General features: G+C 50.8%; 1 protein-coding gene across 1 annotated transcript in view; it reads left to right on the forward strand.

The window, feature by feature from the left end:
* The first annotated feature begins 2,153 nt into the window (after nt 1-2,153).
* The window catches only part of PTPRN2 (protein tyrosine phosphatase receptor type N2), a 717,039-nt gene continuing 697,182 nt past the window's right edge, over nt 2,154-22,010 (forward strand). Inside the window, exon 1 of the mRNA XM_036863887.1 lies at nt 2,154-2,393. Coding sequence (XP_036719782.1) covers nt 2,288-2,393 — 106 coding nt within the window. The 5' untranslated portion in view covers nt 2,154-2,287. The remainder of the gene's footprint in view (nt 2,394-22,010) is intronic.

The following is a 22,010-nucleotide window of genomic DNA, read 5'->3' on the forward strand; positions in this document are numbered from 1 at the left end:
TGTGCTTCTCCCCAGGCCCTGTTGCCGCGATTTCCTTGCGGTCCCTCCTGTGCCTCTGGTTCCCCACTTTCCCTTTCTGGGGTGTCTCCCTCTAACTGTGCTGTGACTGCCAGAGTCCTGGAGCCGGGGCCCAGGGGTGACGCAGGACCTGGTTCCGGAAGCCAGCAGCAGCCAGGCAAACAAGGACAGAACGAACCCCCCACCCCCCACCCCCGGGCTCTTCCTGGAGCCCGTGTAACGACGCCCACGCCCGGGAAGGAGCACCACAGCCCCAGGCGGCAACAGTCCTGCAGGGCGCGGGCTCAGGAGGGGCCTGGCTCCTCTGGGTCCTTCACCAAGGCCAACCTGTAAATGCCCTCGGATTTGCCTGTCAGGCAGGAACCTGACGACAACGGAGACCTGCATCTCCAAGAGGTGGAGTTAGGCCCTTCGGTATCGCATGGACCTTGCTGGGCGGTTTCACGCCCCGCCCTCGTGCTTCTGAATCGCTTAACAGCCTGTCACGAATGAGCTCTACCTTCTAGCCCGCCCTGGTCTTATTCTCTGTCTTTTCCTGTTGTTTCCGTCAGCAAATGTATCACCAGTCAGCTCTCTGGACATCAGAGGACAGACGTCCTGGCAGCCTCAGGCCTTCACCGGGGTGGGTCTCATTCCCAGAGCCCACGTTTGGGGTCAGCCCCATGGGCTTCCATTGCGGCTGGCGGGGTGCTCAGGGTGGCTGAGGAATGAGCCTCTTGGAGCCTTTCTCGGACGAGTCTGGGGATGAATCATCTCAGCAGTGCGTCCACTCCAGGAGGCTCGCTCGTATGCCTTGAAGGGAGAGCAGCATGGTGCTAACGCAGGTCTGGCTGCGGAGAATAACGCAATGAACAAGTCGTGCCCTGAAAAGCCCACTCGCCAGTGCTTTTCCCCAACCGGTGGGCCACCCTTTGTGGGGTGCAGCAGGAAGAGGAAAGGGCGCCGTGGGACCACGATGGATGGTGGCGGCTGCTGCATTCTGGGGAGGGACGGTGGCCCGCAGGGTGGTCAGCGCTTTCTCTGGGGGGCGGTCCCCTGGGCCATTGGGCCAAAGAGAAGATAAAACTCCCCACCCACCTGCCTGCTAGGCCAGGAGACAGGAGGAGGAAGTGCTCTCTTGGGTGCTGCGGCACGGAGGGTGCCGAGCAGGGTCGGGAGGCGGATGGGCCTGGGGTCTGTGGGACAGGCCCAGTGTTCAATTTCACATGCAGGTGGGCTGGCCGAGCTGTCACCCCCAAACCCAGAGTCTGGGCAGCCCACCCTTGTCTGGGGTGGGGAGGCCGCAGGAAGCCTGCCTGGATGAGGGCCCGGCAGGGACCAGGGACGGGCTGGAGTAGGCACAGCTGACCCTGGGGGCAGAGGAGGCTGGGGAGCCACACCAGCCAGCAGAGAGGGGTGACTGAGGGGATAAGCCGGGGTAGGATGCGGGGGACACCCAGCTCAGCCCCGCGCACGCACACGCACGCCCCCCCTCCTCTCTCACACATACACAGCCCCCATCTGCTGAAGGACCCCGCGCCGTGCCCAGGTCTTTAGGGAGTGGAAGTCTCCTAGGGAGGAACGCAAGGCCCCTAGCGCCCCTTGCTGGACCCTCGGACGGTGGCCCGTGGAGGGCAGGCTACAGGGAGCAGGGAAGGACCCCCGGCTGGCCCCACCTCAGGGCAGGGTCCCCACTGTGGAATCCTGGCCCCGCTGGCTGGAGCTCAGGGCCGCAGCCCCCGTCTCCGCTGACCCCGCAGACTAGGCTCCCCCAGCCCCTCCTTCCCAGACTGAAGGAGGTGCTGAAGCCGCCAGCCCCTGCGCGGCTCCCCCTCCTCATGGCTCCAGCCCCTTCCTGGGGAGGCCCGCACTGCCCGCTGCCGGTGCGCTTCCCACTCTGGCCGTGGGCCGGCGTGGGGTACGGGGGTGGGCGGGGGCTGGGCGCCCGCAGGGGCGGAGGGGTCGAGGAAGCCACGGGACGCAGGCGGGCCGAGGAGGCTCGGCGGCCGCAGGGCAGCAGGAGGCCAGGGGCGGGGCACTCGGGGCTGGGCGCCCGCAGAGACGCGGCGGGTTTGGGGGCCAGGAAGGCCGGAGCACGTTTCGCGGACCGCTCCCCGAGGGGGGGCGGGGCGTGGGCGTGGCCGGCGGGCGGACGCGCGACGTGTCGGGGGCGGGGCCGGGGCGGAGCCGGGCGTGTCGGGGCGGGGCCGGCGGCGCTGTCCGGTGCTGAAGCCGCGGCAGCGCCGGGAGCGCGGGGAGGGGCGGCCGCCATGGACTGAGCGCCGACGACATGGGGCCGCCGCTCGCGCTCCTGCTGCTTCTGTTGCTGCTGCTGCTGCCGCGCGCCCCGCCCGCCGCCCCCGCGCCCCGCGCCCGCCAGCTCCCTGGGCTGCTCGGTGAGTGGGGGTCGGGGTCTGGGTCGAGGTGGGGGAGGGGCTCCCGTGCGACTGAGGGGAGCGGCGGAGGGGCGCCCGAGTGGGGGCGGGGCGTTCTCGGTGCGAGAAGGCGGTGTGGGGGGCGCCTGGGAAATGAGGGGCGGGGGGGGAGGAGGTGAGGGCCGCGCGGGGGTCGCGGGTCCGCCCGTGCTCCCCCTCGGTTTGCGGCCCCCGGCGGGCGCGGGGCGGTGGGAGCGCGCTCTGCGTGGGCGACCCCCGCGTGGTCGTGCCGCGTGCGCCGCGGGCCGCGCCGGGGGGCGGGCGGGGCGCCTGGGGGGGCGCGGGGCCTTCGCTCCCCCGGCCTCGGCCCCCCGCGGGGTCCTCCCCGCCGCGCGCGGCCTCCTCCCCCTGCCGGCGCTCGCAGTCGCACGGACATTTTCCTCCCGTGACGGGAGCGGGAGGGCGAGGGTGGGGAAGCGCCACGGGGAGCGCCCCGAGTCGCCTTCCTGCAGGCGTGGCCTTTGCCACTCCGCCCCGGGAGCAGTCGGGCGCCTCCCTCCCGCCGCGCTCATCTTTGTGTGGAGGAGGCCTTCCAGCCGCCGGCGTGCCCGCGGCTTCAAGGCCGGAATAAACGGTGCTGCAAGACTGAGCGCAAATCCAGGTCCAGGGTGGTGGAGGGGGGCCTCGCTCCGCCGCCCGCCGCCTCCTCCTGCCTCTGGTCTCCTTGGGCTTCGCTGTCCCAAGAAAAGGGAAACTGCAGCGAGCGGTGGACAGGCGGTCTCCCCAGACTCCTCGTTAATGCGGCCACTCGCCCTGAGCCCGTCCCTGCTTTCCGGGTCTCCACACGCGCTCCCTGGCCTGGTGGGCAGCGTCCTGGCCTGGTGGGCAGCCTGGCACAGTTGGAGGCAGAGCTGGATCCAGGAGGAGGCCCTCGCCTGCTGGGGTGGAGTCCTGGGGTGGAAGGGTGTGTCTGGTTGGCCACATCCTGGGGTCCTGTTGTCAGAGTCACCTTGGGCCCTGGGGGCCGCTCCATGCACAGGTGAGCCTTGCCAGGTGAGCCCTGCTTGGGAAGGCTTCGGGGCCTGGCTCACTCGGCCTTGAGCTCCAGGACCTTTCCCCAGATCAGCAACAAAGGCCGAGCTGTGCGCTGGTCTGCTTTTGCTGCGCTGTGTTCCCTCCTTCGTCGGGCCGGAACTGGCATATCACCTGCCGTGAGAGCTGTTTGCTCAGCTCGCCAGACGCCACCCTCCACATACACACACGGTCAGGGAGAGCCAGGGTCAGCTGACACTGGCCACTCAGTGTTGCGGGGAAGGCAGCTTCTACGAGATGAGGGGGAGGCTGGTCCTCGACTACTCTCCTTCCATTGTAATTGCCAGTTCATAGCATTTTTCAGAAATCGTAGAGAAAGGAGGAAGTGGGGAGGGGGGTGGTGGCTCAGGGAGGGAGCAAGGAAAACCCAAGGCCGGACACATGTGAAGAGAAGAGAATCTCTAAGCTGCCCAGGACAGCACTGCCCGACACAGCAGTGGAGTTGCGGCTACAAGCGAAGTCGAGTCGTATCACTGAGAAGGGGTGACTTATTCCCCCTTTGTTCACGATGTGGCCCAAGGGAGCCTCCTGGATGCAATCTTGATGTGGGACAACATTAGGGGTCCAGACATTGTTAGAACTGTCTCAGGGACTCCAGGTGATCCGTTTAACCTGCTGTATCCAGGGGTGATTGGACACTGCCATGACAGTGTGTACAGGTAGTGAGGTGGAAGTGTGGTCTTCCCATTTGGGGCCCCAACCTGGGGTTGCATGTAGCTGTGTCTACCTACGTACGCTCCCAATGTTCTGTTCACCCAGCCTTATGTCCGTGCGCCGTCCTCATCCAGAGGCTGCTACCTTATCCTCAGGATTCACATACACAGTCTCCAGAAAGTGCACGGGGAACCGTGGTCACCCATGAAAGGCATATGCTACTATTTTCTCTTTCTCAGCCATCTGGATCTTGTTTGTTAGTGGTCACACCAACTACAGTGTTCCAAATAATGATGGACAGGGAAAGATGCACCCAGAGACCTTAGATCTGGCCCCAACCATGTCACTTGTACCTATTTTTTTATTTAGCTCTTCACATTCAACTTCATGTTAAGGCCTATACGACACATGGTTCAAGGAGATAACATGTTTTTGCTCCTCACTTGCACCCTAAAGTTGTAGGTTAGAATGAAGGGTCAAATGTCACCAAGACCTAAGACCAGTTCTTTTTGCACCGGATGCCTTGCCTTGAGCGAGGGGCCTCTTCACATTTAGACAGTGAAGGAGCTCTTGTTGAAACCCTGGGTTGACAAAACTACCATGTCTGAGTTTAACTTCATTGCTTTGAGCCACATGCCACGGCGAGGCCTTATTTCCACGGCAGCTGATGGCAGCTTCCCACTGACAGTGGATGTCGTACCTCTCCCTTTCTCTTCAAGTGCACCCTTTCCACCTTAATCACTTTAGCTTCCTGACCTTGCACCACCCATTCTGCCCATGTCTTTCTGGTGCAGAAGGCTCCCTTATGGCCCATGGTGTCCCATTATTTGTGACACTATTATCAGAGCTGAACGGGGCTGGAATAAGGCACCCCTTCTCAATGATATGACTCAACTTTGTTTGTAGCTAGAACACCATTGCTGTGTCGGGCAGCTGTGTGATTCTCTTCGTATAAGTCCATCTTTGGGTTTTCCTCCTCCCTCCCTCTGCCTTTCCCTGTGATTTTACGACGTCCTTTTGTTCAGGTGCTCAGTACTTTTTCCATAAGGCTGATGCGAACGTGAGCCTTTTGTCTTTCAGCCATTCTTCAGTTACAGGGAGGCCAGTTTGTGAACCTGCTCCGGCAGGCTCCACGTTTAAGGGCAGTCATGTTAAAGATCCTCCTCTTTTGCTAAAGAAAAATGAATTTCCTTTGCCAAAGGACAGAGTCAACCTTTGCTGCAAATTTTGCTTGGAGAATCCAAAGTCAGAGCTACCCAGTGCACCCGGCTTTAAAGATGGGCGCCTGTTTCTTTTTTCTCCTTTGTTTTTGCCTCTCGATTTGCCCACACGTATTTTTCATTCACTAGTGAGCCCACATGGAGCTGAGGAGAGAGCTGCCAGGAGCAGGAGTCGGCTTGCTTTGTCACCTAGATGGCAAGATGTTTATTTTTAAATCAAAGCATCCTTCCTGCCACAGAAGCACAAATCCATCTTTGCTTCTCGGGGTCCGGAGCTGCTGATTTTGTTGGCTGGACGGCGTTGAGCAGCCTGCCCCTCCCCCCGCGAGAGCCCTGCTGCCCTCTCTCTGGCTGCGAGCCTTTCTCTGCCTGTTGTTTCTTCCTCCTCCTGCTGTGGCTGCTACAGCCTGAGGTGCTGGTTGCTGTCCCCATGCAGAAGGACTGGGGCCCAGGGAAAAGCCCAGGCTTCCGGGAAAGGCAGGTACCAGACCGTGGGCTCACCCACGGATACAGAGGCGTTGGGTGGGGCTGTGGTGCGGCTGTCTCCTGGGTCCAGAGACGGCAGTTACCTGTGTCAGACTCAGGAGGAACGTGTAGGGAGGCACAGAGGTTTTTAGATATCTTCCTCTCTGCGCTGAGCTTAGCTGCGCCCCTCAGCATCTTGCATCTCTTCTTTTAAAAGCCCATCTCTTTTTGCACCTGGTTACCAAGATCAGCATCAGTGGTACCCACCAGGGAGGTGCAGGGGGTGTGCTAAATTCGTAGTGGTCTGCTTTCTACTTTCCTCTCGGTGGTGGTGCTGGTCTCCGCTGATAATTTCTCTACGCCATGAAGTGTGCAGACTTGTTGGATTCCTGGCTTCCCGTGAAGAAGGGCAGTAGCAGCACAGTGAACCTGCAGCTCAGGCAGGATGGAACCCAGGGCTCATCACCCCAGGGCATACGTTTTGATGAACTCTGTGGCAGTCATTGGTTCTTTTCTGTGATAATAATTTATACGTTCTGAGTTTATTTTGTTCTGTTGTACATGCGGTATTACCTAACTTGAAAATGCAGTTATTCATCCACTTTTCTTAGGATTTTTGAAAGTTAGGAATATGGGGCGAGGAAGTGGAGTGAAGTATGGAGAGATGGGGTCAGCTGAGCTGTCTTTACACATGGTGTTATTAAGAAGGGTTTCCGTTGCCACGACCTCTTGGAGCATTACCTTAGAATTTCAAGATATTTATGAAAGGATATTTGTAACTAAATGTGGTCCAAATTAAAAAGAACCCTCTGGCTTTGGGTGGTAGATATTTAAGATATGCCTGGTTATGTGCAAATATTGCTAGTTTAAGGATTCTTTATGTGTGGAGAGGCAGAAAAAAGCTTAAGAAGTGGACAAAAAGGGTTTTCATCTAGAGGTATCCCAGTAGACGCAGGCCCGGTGAGGCTCAGCTAACTAATAACCTATCTTATCTCTTGTGACAAGACGTTCCATTTCCTGAGAAAGCAAACAGTTGAATTCATGGCAGATAACTCTCTGTGCCACATAAAAGCACCTGGCAGCTGTTTTCACATTAGTCTAAATTGACCTTCATAAATGTAGACCCAGCTGGACTTATTTTTCAAATCTTGGTTGATAGGAGGCCAGAGAACTGGAGGAGCAGGAAACAGTCAATGCACTTTTCTGCTGGCTGGAAACAGAGTTTGTGGAAGGAAGAAGGAAATTTTTTCTTTTAACTCGTGCTCCAACAACTTGACCATGATCACTACTTAAGTATCTAGGGCAGGAAGTGAAAAGAGGTGTGGTTCTCCTGGAAACACTCATGGTCACATGTTAAGTGACATTTTCCTTTGTTAGTTGTGGTAAGTGGGTGACTCCCATGTTAGCCGGAGAAACTGAACTTTGGGCTAGAGGTGCTGATGTGTGAAGCATCAGGGCCTATAAAACGGCCTCCGTGTGTGATGTGCAGAGATAAGGAAGCTGTTGAGGGTTTTGTGATGATCACTTGGTGTTAACTCTCCTGTGTGGAGGTGGGTAAGAGGGCATTTGGTTTACTTGTTTTGTGTTTATCTGTTCCCTCCAATCGTATTGACTGTGATTCAGAAAACCCAAACACACGCCCTCTCAGCCTGTGTGACTAGTAATGGTTTCCGTGAGGGCAGTTGGAAGGCATTGATGGGCTGGAGGGGATGAGCTAATAGTTATAAAACAGATTGGGGTGATTTCTCTTTTTAATTTAATTAAAAATGATCACACAGTGAAATGGAGTTTTCCTTCTGGTATATGGTTCTACGTATAGATTCCAGTGACAGGAGGTAGCACAGTTCCATAACCCCAACACTGCCCCGTGCCCTCTGTCTGTCCCTTGAACCCTGGCAACCCCTGGAGCACTCTACATGTGGTTACGTGTACGCCCCCGAATAGCTTTGATAGGTAAGCGTTTCTATCTCCATTTCACAGATGGAGAAACACTGAGACTTGGAGTGGCTAAGAAGCACGCTGTAGGACACCCAGTGCTGGGATTAGGTCCTGGGTCTCTGACCTTTTCCAGCAGATGACCCCAGGATGGGGCAGGGACACCTTTGTAGGGTGCAGGTCCCAGCAGAAGGATTCTATGTGCTGTTAGAACTTGTCCCTCCAATTCCACAAGAACAAGGACGTCTGGGGCGGGGGACACTGATTTTCCAAGTTGGGATTTGTTCTGAGTGTCAGATTCAATTATTTGGTTAGCTGTTCTGGGGAATTTTGATGTTTGACTTGGAAATGGATGACTTGTTTTTGGACACCTTTAGCCTTCCCAAGATGGCAGGAGTGCAAGTGCCACCGTAGCATTCACAGATTGATGTGTCCATAAACTCTGTTCAGAATGCCTCTGGGTTTCCATCAGATTTTTAAAATGTAGTAATACAAACACCGAAGAAGCTAGCTCTCATTTGAGACTTGTTACACCAAACAGTGTACTTCGGAGTAAGGCATGAAGGAGGGATTACTTTCGTAAGAAAAACTTAAGAGTAGGTTCCGTCTAAGCTTGACATTTAGGGTGGCAGACAGGCAAGGGATGGGGCATTCTGGTCACTCATTATTCTTTCCTGAGGTGTGCTGGCAGGTAAGAGAATGAAGCTTCCCTCATGTGACGTGAGCAGTCTGTGTCACCGCGTGGTCCTAAAAGCCCATTTTGCAATGTCCTACGTACAGTACAAAGGGTGTGTTTAGAAGTTTGTTTGGCGGAAGGAATTTTCAGAAGAAAGGCTGACCTAGCCGCCAAAGGGAAGAGGACTTTACATTAATGGTGCAAGTCAGTTCTGACTCTAGCAGTGAAATGTAGTCCACTTGCAAATGGACGGAGCAGCCACTAAAGTTGGCCCTGGGAGGCTGATGCCTTTTCCATCTGGGGCTGTGGCTTTAGTCCAGCTCAGAGCAGGAATTAACCTGAGGTACGGCTTGAAGCCAGTTCAGTGATATGTGTGTTCTCTGAAATAGCTGGTATTTTAATGGCACCAGACGAGGCAGACCAGTGAAAGAAAGCACAGTTTCTCCATGGTGGGTGGGAATGGGAATCTGGGGAAGAAGCAGAGCAAGTTGCCGTCCCCCAGCCTTCCCATCTCAAGCCGTCTTCTGTCCTGCAAAGGCACGTCGCTTTTACCAAAAAATACTTTGGGTCTTCTTGAATCTCCTCTTCTGCTTTTGCCTGAAAATAGGCCGAGGTTCAGATCACCAAACTTCCATCTGAGTTAAGTGTTGCCTAAGCAAAACACAGGGAAGTCCCGGGGTCAGTTCCGGGAGACAGGGGCCCAGCCTTGTGACTGAGCCTTCCCCAGCCTCATACCTGTCTCCCCAGGACGTCCTGGTCCCTGATTCCATGACATGGTCCACGTTGAACCAAGAGAGGATTCTAGCAGTTTCCAAACACGTGGTGGGGATTGAGTGGATATGGGTCCAGGACACAAATTACATGAGAAAAGATACCATTTCAGGGGGGCATGTGACTGACTGAGAGGCTGCCTCATCTTTCCATCTGGTGATCTTTACAGTTTACACGCACAATAGGAGTCAAGAGAAATGAAAGTATTTCACCTAAACCACTCTGAATTTATACCGTGAGAAAAATACCAAATTTTTTGTGTTTTTGAGAAGATTTTATGAGATGGTGGGAGAGCCCTTGGTAATGGCAGTCCTGGTTGTAACGCTACTTGTTTTTAGAAGCTCCAGGTTTCTCCAGCTTGGTGGCCGGACAGGGTGGAATATTGTTATTATTGAAAACAGTGTGACTTTGCTGAGTCCAAGTCTCAGCTGAATCGACTACTGAGGTTTTTGTAAAAAGATTACAATTTAAAATAGTAATATCGGGAATTCCCTGGCGGCCCAGTGGTTAGGATTCCGTACTTTCGCTGCAGAGGGCCCGGGTTTGATCCTTGGTCAGGGAACTAAGATCCCACAAGCCGTGTGGCGCGGCCAAACCAAAAAAAAAAAATCAAAAGTCATATGATTTATGTTTTTAATAAGCATATTTAAAAAACGTCACCAGCCCAACTAGACTGCAGTCCTCATTATGTTGTAACAGTGAGAACAAATAATGGTGATAACACGTCTGCAGGTATGTCATCCCTTCAAAGAGCTTAATAAATAAATGAATAAAGGAAAGAGGGCTTAAATAATAGTCATACGAATTCTTACACGTTTGAGTGGAGAGTGTAATAGAAAGGGATGGTCCATACTCTTTTTCAAACACAGTAAACGCTTTCTTTTAAATAATATTTAACTATTTGATATTTGATAAATGCAGAAATCAGAGCACTTTTGGGGGTATATTTGACATGCCTAGTTGGCACCGTTTTTAAGTGTCTGGATTTTTGTCTCGTCACCGAAGCATAAACATATTTGACGGTAGAGACTGAAGGCCTCACGTATCTTGTGGAAGCGCTGGGGGTCACACGCAGCATTCGGGACCCAACTTGCTGAGCATGTCTGCCTTGTGCACCTGACACAGGATACGGCGGCCGCCCTGCGAGAGCACCACACGCAGCGTGCACGGCAGCCCCGCAGTGCCCGGTTCTCGTGGAGAGCGGGCTCCCCCAGCGCAGGGCTCCCGAGTCCACCACCGCCTGCGCCGCTCACCTGGGGACGTTCTGTGCCGCGCGGTCTGTCGGAGAAGATGGCCGCGGCGGGGACGGTAGCCGCGGAGCGGGGGCCTCGCTGCCCCCGGGTCCGACTCCGCAGTGTCTCTACTGTGGGCCCTGGGCTCAGGCCTTCTGATTTGGGAGCCGGGGTGCGTGGGCCTCGCACCACCAAGTCCCCTCTGGTGCCCGGCGCTCACTGCAGGCTGTCCCCCTCTGCTTGCCTGTGTGGCCCTGCGGGCCGCCCCCATCCCCGCCCTCCCGAGGGGAGCCCGGTGACTCTGGCCGGTTGCCTGCCCTCTGAACTGCCGTTTGAGGGGCGAGTCTCGCCGCCCCGTGCTTGGCAGGCCTGTGGGAAGGCGGGGTCTTCCACCTGCGTGGGCTGTCGGAGTCCTGCTGCGAGGTATCTGCTGGGCGCCGGTCAGTGCCCCGTTCCTGTGGTTTGCTCCCCAGGTTCACCCGGGCTTCCCCGCAGCCTTTCTCTCGGAGGAAGGACGACGGGGCCAGGCGCTCCCCGCGCTCTGCTCCTGGCCTTCGTCAGGCTTCTCGGGTTCCGGGGACCCGGCCCGTCTGTGGGGCGGAGGGAGGTAAGGAGCTGAGCCGGCTGTCTTCCACCTTGCCTGACCGTTGCTGCCAGGGACAAGCCCTGGTGCCGTGCAGGTGAGCTCGTGTGGCCTGCGGCTCGCCGCCCCGCCGCCCTGCCCAGAAACCTCCCCCCAGGAAGGTCCGACTTTCCCTCCGTCCGCGGTCCCTGGTCTCCACTCCGGGAGCTCACTCCCAGCCCTCTCCAGGCTGCACCCCACTCCTGTCCTCGCCGGGGGTCCGCCCTCCCCAGAGGAAACCCCAGCGCATGCCTGTGGGGAGGGGAGGCAGAGGCGCCAGCGGGATGTCCCGTGGGGAGCAGACGGCGAGGCTGGGGTCCTGGTGGAGCCCTCCTGGGGTGGGGGCACGCTCTGGGCCTTGCCCAGCAAGGATTCCAAGATCTTCGCCCAACTTCCGTGTCACACCCAAGGCCTGGAATATGCTTTTAAAAAAGGCTTTTGGCAGAGTGTAGGCGGAATAGAGAAACTGTGGTATCAGAAGCCAAGGCTTCCATCTCCTGCAGAACCAGGTGTGGGCTGAATTTCTCTCTGACAGGAGCCAGGCAGGGTGGCCCAGCCCCCGGCTGTGCCAGCGTCTGTTTCCCCGGAAGTGGCCGTGCCAGGCCTTGCGTCTCCTGTTTGCCTTTGTTTGTTTGGGGCAAGCACTTCAAAGGGCACGTCAAGTGCAGATGCTGAAAGCCCAGAGAATGCTCTTTTACGTGAGTTGTTCATCACCGGGAGTTTAAGCAGGAGGAAGCATTTTGATGACTTGAGTAAAGAAACCTTTTTTAAATGGAAACATTATTTTTCAGAATAAAGATTAGATTCTTAGTTTAGTCTACTAGGAAGCCGAATCACTTATTTTGAATGTGATAATTTTTTTTTTTTAATTTTTGCATTTATTTTTCTATACAGCAGGTTCTTAGTAGTCCATCCATTTTATACACATCAGTGCAAACATGTCAATCCCAATCTCCCAATGCATCCCACCACCACCACCACCACCCCCCGCCGCTTTCCCCCCTTGGTGTCCATACGTTTGTTCTCTACATCTGTGTCTCAATTTCTGCCCTGCAAACCGGTTCATCTGTACCATTTTTCTAGGTTCCACATGTACGCGTTAATATACGATATTTGTTTTTCTCTTTCTGACTTACTTCACTCTGTATGACAATCTCTAGATCCATCCACATCTCTACAAATGACCCAATTTCATTCCTTTTAATGGCTGAGTAATATTCCATTGTATATATGTACCACATCTTCTTTATCCATTCGTCTGTCAGTGGTCATTTAGGTTGCTTCCATGACCTGGCTATTGTAAATAGTGCTGCAGTGAACATTGGGGTACATGTGTCTTTTTGAAGTATGGTTTTCTCTGGGTATATGCCCAGTAGTGGGATTGCTGGGTCATATGGTAGTTCTATTTTTAGTTTTTTAAGGAACCTCCATACTGTTCTCCATAGTGGCTGTATCAATTTACATTCCCACCAACAGTGCAAGAAGGTTCCCTTTTCTCCACACCCTCTCCAGCATTTGTTGTTTGTAGATTTTCTGATGATGCCCATTCTAACTGGTGTGAGGTGATACCTCATTGTAGTTTTGATTTGCATTTCTCTAATAATTAGTGATGTTGAGCAGCTTTTCATGTGCTTCTTGGCCATCTGTATGTCTTCTTTGGAGAAATGTCTATTTAGGTCTTCTGCCCATTTTTGGATTGGGTTGTTTGTTCCTTTAATATTGAGCTGCATGAGCTGTTTATATATTTTGGAGATTAATCCTTTGTCCATTGATTCGTTTGCAAATATTTTCTCCCATGCTGAGGGCTGTCTTTTCGTCTTGTTTATGGTTTCCTTTGCTGTGCAAAGCTTTTAAGTTTCATTAGGTCCCATTTGTTTATTTTTGTTTTTATTTCCTTTACTGTAGGAGGTGGATCAAAGAATATCTTGCTGTGATTTATGTGAAAGAGTGTCCTTCTGCTAACTTTGGGTTTTGTTTGTTCTTCTTTCTCTAGTTCCTTTAGGTGTAAGGTTAGATTGTTTATTTGAGAATTTTCTTGTTTCTTGAGGTAGGCTTGTATAGCTATACACTTCCCTCTTAGAACTGCTTTTGCCGCATCCCATAGGTTTTGGATCGTTGTGTTTTCATTGTCATTTGTCTCTAGGTATTTTTTGATTTCCTCTTTGATTTCTTCAGTTGTCTCTTGGTTATTTAGTAACGTATTGTTTAGCCTCCATGTGTCTGTGTTTTTTACGTTTTTTTCCCTGTAATTGATTTCTAATCTCATAGCGTTGTGGTCAGAAAAGATGCTTGATATGATTTCAATTTTCTTAAATTTACTGAGGCTTGATTTGTGACCCAAGATGTGATCTATCCTGGAGAATGTTCTGTGCGCACTTGAGAAGAAAGTGCAATCTGCTGTTTTTGGATGGAATATCCTATAAATGTCAGTTAAATCTATGTGGTCTATTGTGTCATTTAAAGCTTGTGTTTCCTTATTAATTTTGTTTGGATGATCTGTCCATTGGTGTAAGTGAGGTGTTAAAGTCCCCCACTATGACTGTGTTACTGTCGATTTCCTCTTTTATAGCTGCTAGCAGTTGCCTTATGTATTGAGGTGCTCCTATGTTGGGTGCATATATATTTATAATTGTTATATCTTTTTCTTGGATTGATCCCTTGAGCATTATGTACTGTCCTTCCTTGTCTCTTGTAACATTCTTTAAAGTCTATTTTATCTGATAGGAGTATTGCTACTCCAGCTTTCTTTTGATTTCCATTTGCATGGAATATCTTTTTCCATCCCCTCACTTTCAGCCTGTATGTGTCCCTAGGTCTGAGGTGGGTCTCTTGTAGACAGCGTATATATGGGTCTTGTTTTTGTATCCATTCAGCAAGCCTGTGTCTTTTGGTTGGAGCATTTAATCCATTCACGTTTAAGGTAGTTATCAATATGTATGTTCCTATGACCATTTTCTCAGTTGTTTTGGGTTTGATTTTGTAGGTCCTTTTCTTCTCTTGTGTTTCCCACTAGAGAAGTTCCTTTAGCATTTGTTGTAGAGCTGGTTTGGTGGTGCTGAATTCTCTTAGCTTTTGCTTGTCTGTAAAACTTTTGATTTCTCCATCGAATTTGAATGAGATCCTAGCTGGGTGGAGTAATCTTGGTTGTAGGTTCTTCCGTTTCATCACTTTAAGTATATCATGCCACTCTGTTCTGGCTTGTAGAGTTTCTGCTGAGAAATCAGCTGTTAACCTTATGGGAGTTCCCTTGTATGCTATTTGTCATTTTTCCCTTGCTGCTTTCAATAATTTTTCTTTGTCTTTAATTTTTTCCAATTTGATTACTATGTGTCTTGGTGTGTTTCTCCTTGGGTTTATTCTGTATGGGACTCTCTGCGCTTCCTGGACTTGGGTGGCTATTTCCTTTCCCATGTTAGGGAAGTTTTCAACTATAATCTCTTCAAATATTTTCTCAGGTCCTTTCTCTCTCTCTTCTCGTTCTGGGACCCCTATAATGCAAATGTTGTTGCATTTAATATTGTCCCAGTGGTCTCTTAGGCTGTCTTCATTTCTTTTCATTCTTTTTTCTTTATTCTGTTCCACAGCAGTGAATTCCACCATTCTGTCTTCCAGGTCACTTATCTGTCCTTCTGCCTCAGTTATTCTGCTATTGATTCCTTCTAGTGTATTTTTCATTTCTGTTATTGTATTGTTTATCTCTGTTTGTTTGTTTGTTTGTTCTTTAATTCTTCTAGGTCTTTGTTAAACATTTCTTGCATCTTCTGGATCTTTGCCTCCATTCTTTTTCCGAGGTCCTGGGTCATCTTCACTATCATTATTCTGAATTCTTTTTCTGGAAGGTTGCCTATCTCCACTTCATTTAGTTGTTTTTCTGGGGTTTTATCTTGTTCCTTCATCTGGTACATAGCCCTCTGCCTTTTCATCTTGTCTGTCTTTCTGTGAATGTGGTTTTTGTTCCACAGGCTGCAGGATTGTAGTTCTTCTTGCTTCTGCTCTCTGCCCTTTGGTGGATGAGGCTATTTAAGAGGCTTGTGCCAGTTTCCTGATGGGAGGGACTGGTGGTGGGTAGGGCTGGCTGTTGCTCTGGTGGGCAGAGCTCAGTAAAACTTTAATGGGCTTGTCTGCTGATGGGTGGGGCTGGGTCCCCTCCCTGTTGGTTGTTTGGCCTGAGGCGACCCAGCACTGGAGCCTACCCGGGCTCTTTGGTGGGGCTAATGGCGGACTCTGGGAGGGCTCACACCAAGGAGTACTGCCCAGAACTTCTGCTGCCAGTGTCCTTGTCCTCACAGTGAGGCAGAGCCACCACCCGCCTCTGCAGGAGACCCTCCAACACTAGCAGGTAGGTCTGATTCAGTCTCTATGGGGTCACTGCTCCTTCCCCTGGGTCCCAATGTGCACACTACTTTGTGTGTGCCATCCAAGAGTGGAGTCTCTGTTTCCCCCAGTCCTTTTGAAGTCCTGCAATCAAATCCCGCTAGCCTTCAAAGTCTGATTCTCTAGGAATTCCTCCTCCCGTTGCCGGACCCCCAGGTTCAGAAGCCTGACGTGGGGTTCAGAACCTTCAATCCAGTGGGTGGACTTCTGTGGTATAAGTGTTCTCCAGTCTGTGAGTCACCCACCCAGCAGTTACGGGATTTGATTTTATTGTGATTGCGCCCTTCCTGCCGTCTCATTGTGGCTTCTCCGTTGTCTTTGGATGTGGGGTATCTTTTTTGGTGAGTTCCAGTGTCTTCCTGTCGATGGTTGTTCAGCTGTTAGTTGTGATTCCGGTGTTCTTGCAAGAGGGAGTGAGAGCACGTCCTTCTACTCCGCCATCTTGAACCAATCTCTGTGATAATTTCTAATGGCTGTTTATTCCTAACATATCATAATGAACTTAGATTTTAATTTACCCTTATCATAGAAGATGTGGATGCATACATACAGATGTATAACCAAGATGGTGTAAATGATATTGCTGGTGTGCTGAAAACCATTGTACGAATTCATATGACAACTAAATAAATGTCTAGGAGAATGGATCAATGCAATATCAAAGGAACAGTCTGGGAATGAAAACCTTGTTAGTAAAAATATGGTAAGTGTGTACGGGATAAAGAGTATCAATACGTAGCAATGAAACTAGATTCTGCTTGGTTACATCTGTTTTGTCTCTGAGAAGAAGTAGTTCTCAAAGAATATCTTGATTTAGTGCTATTCTGAGAAGATAAAAATGTGCAATCAAGCTGAAAATTTGGATATTTATGTAGATACGCCTGTTCTTATTCTCCAAAGGTTCTGAGGGAGTGAAATACAGATGTAAACCCATTTTAGGGCTCTAGGAGACTACATTATTGACATATTAGTACGTTAATTAAGCAGTCTATTGGCGATGTTAAAAAGTGATATGTTTGGTCTAAATTGATATTGTTGAAGAATATGTAGCATTTGTTTAATGATTAAATGTTTTCCTTAGGAACTCTGAAAGAACATCAGATATCCAGGGTACATTTAAAGTCAAACACTGGGAAAAAAGAATGTTCCAGATTGTTAGAGGTGATCTTACATAAAATAAGATGTTTCACAAAGATTGTAGAAGATGAAATGGGTACTAACTCCAAAATCAAAGCCTTATTTTGAAAGATTCGATGTGAGTATGGGTGTACGTGTTCCAAATGGTGTAATAGTTCCTCCAGTATATCAAAAGCTGCTGCTTTACTGTGTAAAATGAATAAAGGGGGAAGAATATGTCCTTTGAAAAAAGGCAGAGGGTTGTTTTAACTTTGCCCTGGAGAAGGGGGTGTGCAGTTCCTTTATGTAACCCAGTGGTTCTCCACTGGGGTCTCAACTGTCTTGGGGACATTTTTGGTTGTCCCAGCTGGGGTGGGAGGTGTGCTGCTGGGACCTCCAGAGAGGGGGCTGGGATGCTGAATGAATGTCCTGCAGTGCACAGGATGCCCCCACCCCGGAGGACTGGCCAGAAGGTCAGCCGGGCTGGCTGAGGAGCCCCGACGCAGATGGGGGGGCTTGGGAGGAGCTGCTGGCTGTGTGCTCACCTGCAGGAGAGGGAGAGGAGGGCTGATGGGGGTGGCAGAACAAAGTGTAACGGAAAGAAGTCTCGTCTCCTCTGCATGCCCTCCAGTTCTGGTGCAGTGACCAGGGACCGCCCCGAGAATCTGCCCCTGTCACTGTTCTGCTGGAAACCTCACATGGACGTGGCCCACGCCATGTGTATGTGTACGTGTAGAGGTATACACGTATGTGTATATGTATTTGCAAATTATCTACATGCTCTACTGAACTAATGCTTATTATAAAACAAATTAAAACTAAATGTAAAAGAATGAGAGGTTAAACATTGCCAGTGATTAATTATTATTGTCAAAGGTACAAAAACCTTTTGTACTCACTAAAATTATTAATATTGTTTCAGATGCTTATTTTTTAAATGTCTTTTCAACCTCAGTGGCTTCAGGGTGTAACCTCTGTCTCAAGGCACACTATGCAGTTAGAACAGTGTCCACCATTAATGATAACATATGTAAACCCATATTTGAAAAAGTCTGGAGGGTGGTTTTTAATCTTTTTGACTGCTTTCTTGTTGGGTCTGATTAAATTGCCATTCCTTTGACCTCATTGTGTCTGAAGGGCTCCCGCTAGGAGAAGTATCAGCTCATCCCATTTTCTGAGTTAGTGTCATCATTAACAACCCATGATTTCTTTGCAAGAATCCCTTCAAATCTGATTCATATTGTGTTTAGTTAAAATAGATCATAAATCACGTCACCGGGCACACATGAGCGGCAGCACATTGAGAGGGCCCCTCGAGGGTGGTCCACCCTTCCTTCCCAAGAACTCACGGGCCTGTTTGCCACAGACCTCGTGCGGCTGCAGAGTGAGCCCATATATCAGAAACACTTAGTTTTAAGTCGGTGTAATGGTGGGCATATCTGAATATATACACTCAGTCATATTTGCTGAATAAATGAATGAGCCAATTATAGACTTTCAGAGCTGGAAAAGATTCCCTGGTCCAGTTTCATCAATTTATAAATAACTACTAAGTAAGGAGATTCAGACCTGGGGATGTGGTGATCACGAAGCCTCCCAGACTGACCCAGACAGAGCCTGAAGAGGGATACGGGGGGTTCTCTTGGTCTGAAAGTCCTCATGGGCAGAATAAACATAGCCATGAAGTGTGGGCGAGCACTTGCTGGAAGTCGGGACACTGGCCCAGTTACTCTTCCAGACTCCCTTCCAGTTACTCTGCGATTGGACTCTTTATTTTCAGAAGTGATACTGGGGACTTCCCTGGTGGTGCAGTGGTTAAGAATCCACCTGCCAATGCAGGGGACACGGGTTCGATCCCTGGTTGGGGAAGATCCCACACGCTGTGGAGCAACTAAGCCCGTGCACCACAACTACTGAGCCTGTGCGCTAAAGCCCGCAAGCCACAACTGCTGATCCCATGTGCCACAACTACTGAAGCCCGCATGCCTAGAGCCCATGCTCTGCAACAAGAGAAGCCACTGCAATGAGAAGCCCACGCACCGCAACGAAGAGTAGCCCCCGCTCTCCGCAGCTAGAGAGAAAGCCCGAGTGCAGTAACGAAGACCTAACGCAGCCAAAAAAAAAAGAATGACTATTTTTCACAAATGTACATAATCTTATTTTGAAAATTTCTTGAGTATCTGAACATCTCTTCTGGCCTCATCAGCACCCAAAGTTGATGTTTTGTGCATTTCTAGGAAGCAGATTCCATTTCTTGTTCCCCACCCCATTTCTCTGGGTTGGGATAAAAAGCCAGTGAAATACAAAGGACTGTTGATTATCCGATGACTAATCCTATCAACTATTTTTATAAAAGTGGGACGAGGGAAGGGAATACATTTCTACATTATAAGCATCAGATTTTCTTGCTACTATTCATTATGCGTCACTCTAACCTCCAGAATGACACTTTATAAAATTCAGATTCTCATTCTAAGAACATTTCAAAATGAGTGAATGACTAGTCTTCAGCTTAGAAAATGTCAGGAAGTGAGGTTTGCTTATTCAGTTGGAGTAAAATGTAAATCACTCAGAAAATATAAACTCATATGTGGGGGCTTCCTCTACTGGCACCAATCAGTGGGCTGAATGACCATACCATGCTCTCATCTTCATTCAGAAACCACCATTTTCACGTACGCTTAATTGCTTTCTACTGAAGACCAAATCTAAAGCTATTTCAATGCCAGAGGTTCCAGAGGGAGTTCTGTGTCCATTAGTGGTGGACTGAGGCGTTTGACTAACCCACTAGAACACAAGAGAATCTGGACAAGGGGTAGGAGATAGAAAAAGAATCAGAGTGAAGAGTTAGGGGTGGAACTCTAGGAGAAGACGGATCAGAGCATCAGCCAGTTCTGGGGAGGGCTCCCTGCTTCCCAGGCAGGGGTCCTTGGAGTGTCTCTGAGGTGCCATTTGGGGCTGGGGCCCCAGTGGGCTGTGGACAAGAAGCGGATCAATGGAGACAGGACAGGCCTCGCAGGGACAGAGGTCCAGCTGCGAACCATCTCATCCTGGCTAGATAAGGCTCTCGGGGCCCTCAGTCCTTAGTCACCACACAGAAGCAAGAACCAGGCTTCTCTGGAGGAAGGTGACATCCTTAGAGCTTAGAGGTAGCGCCACAGTTCACATCTGTGCCCAGGACTAAACAAAACGACAGTCCACCCTTGAATGGCATGGGTTTGAACTGTGTGAATCCACTTAACGTGTGGGTTTTTTTCGATTAATACGTTACACTACAATCTGTGGTTGTTTGAATCGATGGATGAGGAACCACAGATACAGAGGCCCAAACTTGGGACTTGAGCATCCGTGGATTTTGGTATCCATGGTGGGTCTTGGAACCAATTCCCCATGGATACCAAGGGACAGTGGTACATTTTGAGGAAAATTCAGATATTTATCCTTTGTCAGGTTTCTCTATTCTCATTATGAACAAAGAGTGTCGACTTTCCTCTGAACTATACTGTCAGCCATGTAGAAAAACCTCTTACCGCTGCAGTGAACTGAGCATGTACTGTGTGCCAGGCCCTATACTGGGCACTGGACGTGCAAACACAAACAAGTCAGTGTCTCCCTGCCCTCCAGAACCTTCCCTGCCTTCCCGAAGTCTTACCACACCAGGTTCAACCAAAATGCTGAGATGCTGAGCTTGGCAGCAAAGAGAGGGTTTATTTGCAAGGCAGGCCTCTCCGAAGGCAAGGGGCTCGGGGCTATCTATGGGATAAGAAATAAAGAAGGAGGGCGGTCCGAGGCCTGGGAAGCATGGAGAGGGTGGGAAAAGGTGCTTGGGAAAAGGTGCGGGAATCGTAGTTCTGCGCAGGGGTAACTGGGCTACAGGCCTCTGCACGTTCAAAAGGTCACTGAGCGGACACTCGTGCAGGCCCAGTTGGAGGGTTGGTGGTCCTATCCTGTCTCAACCAGCTCAGCTCAAACTAGGCGCAGCTGATTCCAAGTTACTGGAAAACAACTCAGGCAAACATCTTATTGTTTAGCCTACGTGCTGCTTGGAGGACACGCAGATCTTAAAACGACCTGGATTAGTGAAGGCAGGTGAAATGGATCTGACTAATTACCCATGGTTTCAGAGCTTTCCCTGTTGCCAGAACCTCTCCTGCCCTCCAGAACCTTCCCTGCCCTCCAGAATCTTCCCTGCCTCCAGAAGATCACCAGGGCCTCTTTCCTGTAAATTCCTAGTGCTTGTCGTATAACGGAATTTTATTAAGTTAATTCACTTAATAACTGGAGAATTTTCCATGCCGCATACACGTTGTTGGTTTGGGAAGTCCTTATCTGGAAAGGGCTTTCCATGTGAGAAGACCTTCATGTGTAAGTACTACATTTTTTTATTCCGTGGATATTTATTTTGTTGTGTTTCCTAATTCTTGCCAGGAAAGGGAAGTAGCACTTGCGAAGTTGACGTTTACCTTTTGGGACCCTGAAGAAATAGATGTTTCCCATGTTTCTCATTAGCTGTGCTGACGAACGTGGGCCTTACTAAAAAACAACAACATGCCAAAACAAACAAAAATCCCAAACCCTGCAACAGGTAGAATAAAAGAAGTGAAAGAGGGACCCGTTTAGAACCTGAAGACTCTGCAGGCGGAGTGTCAGGTCCAGCTTGAAAACACACCTTGCAGAACGCTTTTGTATGAACGTGGTGGCCCCAGGGCGGGCGTTTGGAAAGGCAGGGCTCCTGTGTCCTGGCCTTCCTCCCCACCTCCTCGTCCTTCATGGCCTCTGTGATTTGTTGTCTGGGTCCTTTGGGGCTTTGCACGGGGTAGCTGCTGGGGTGAGAGAAGAAAGCTCTTCTGTAAATCCCTAACGGAGGAGCCGTCCCTAAAAAGATACAAACGTCTCAGCTTCTGTGCTATGAATTGTCTCCTTAGCCACGAACTACCTGACCTCAGTCTAGCAGCTTATAAAGTGTTGCGTGTATCAGCACTGAGTGGCTAAAAGGTGACCCATCCTCTTTAGGTGCCTCTGCTGACCGGCGGTGAGTTCAGGGGCCTGTAAGGGTATTCTCTATTTCTCTGCTCTGTGCTCTGCGTGGCTTGTGTCTGGAATTGACCTTCGGCTTCTCTGGGCTGTGTCCTAAATTAACAACGAGGAAAAACTGAAAGTGAAGTGTTTGTGGAAAGGAAGCGAGAGTGAGAAGGAAGGGCTCTTGTTTAGATTAGCACGCTTGGTGGTGTCGGCAGGGGTGTGAGCGCTCAGTTGTCCTGTCCTGACCGCACAGACCCACGTGGGATGCTCGGCGAGTCGTGACCTTCTGGTCCCAGGCCCAGGCTGTGAGTGGACGGCGTCTGAACCTGCGGTAGAGGTGTGGCCCGGAGTTGCGAGCGTCCTCCCTTTGACGGCTCTGGTTTGGCTCAGAGGCTGCCCCTGTTTCTGGCATGTGGCGCTCCAGGCCTTGGGGCAGCACCCCTGTGATAAGACCTGGCG

This window comes from Balaenoptera musculus, chromosome 9 (assembly GCF_009873245.2).
Source record: "Balaenoptera musculus isolate JJ_BM4_2016_0621 chromosome 9, mBalMus1.pri.v3, whole genome shotgun sequence".
In the NCBI taxonomy this organism is placed as follows: Eukaryota; Metazoa; Chordata; class Mammalia; order Artiodactyla; family Balaenopteridae; genus Balaenoptera; species Balaenoptera musculus.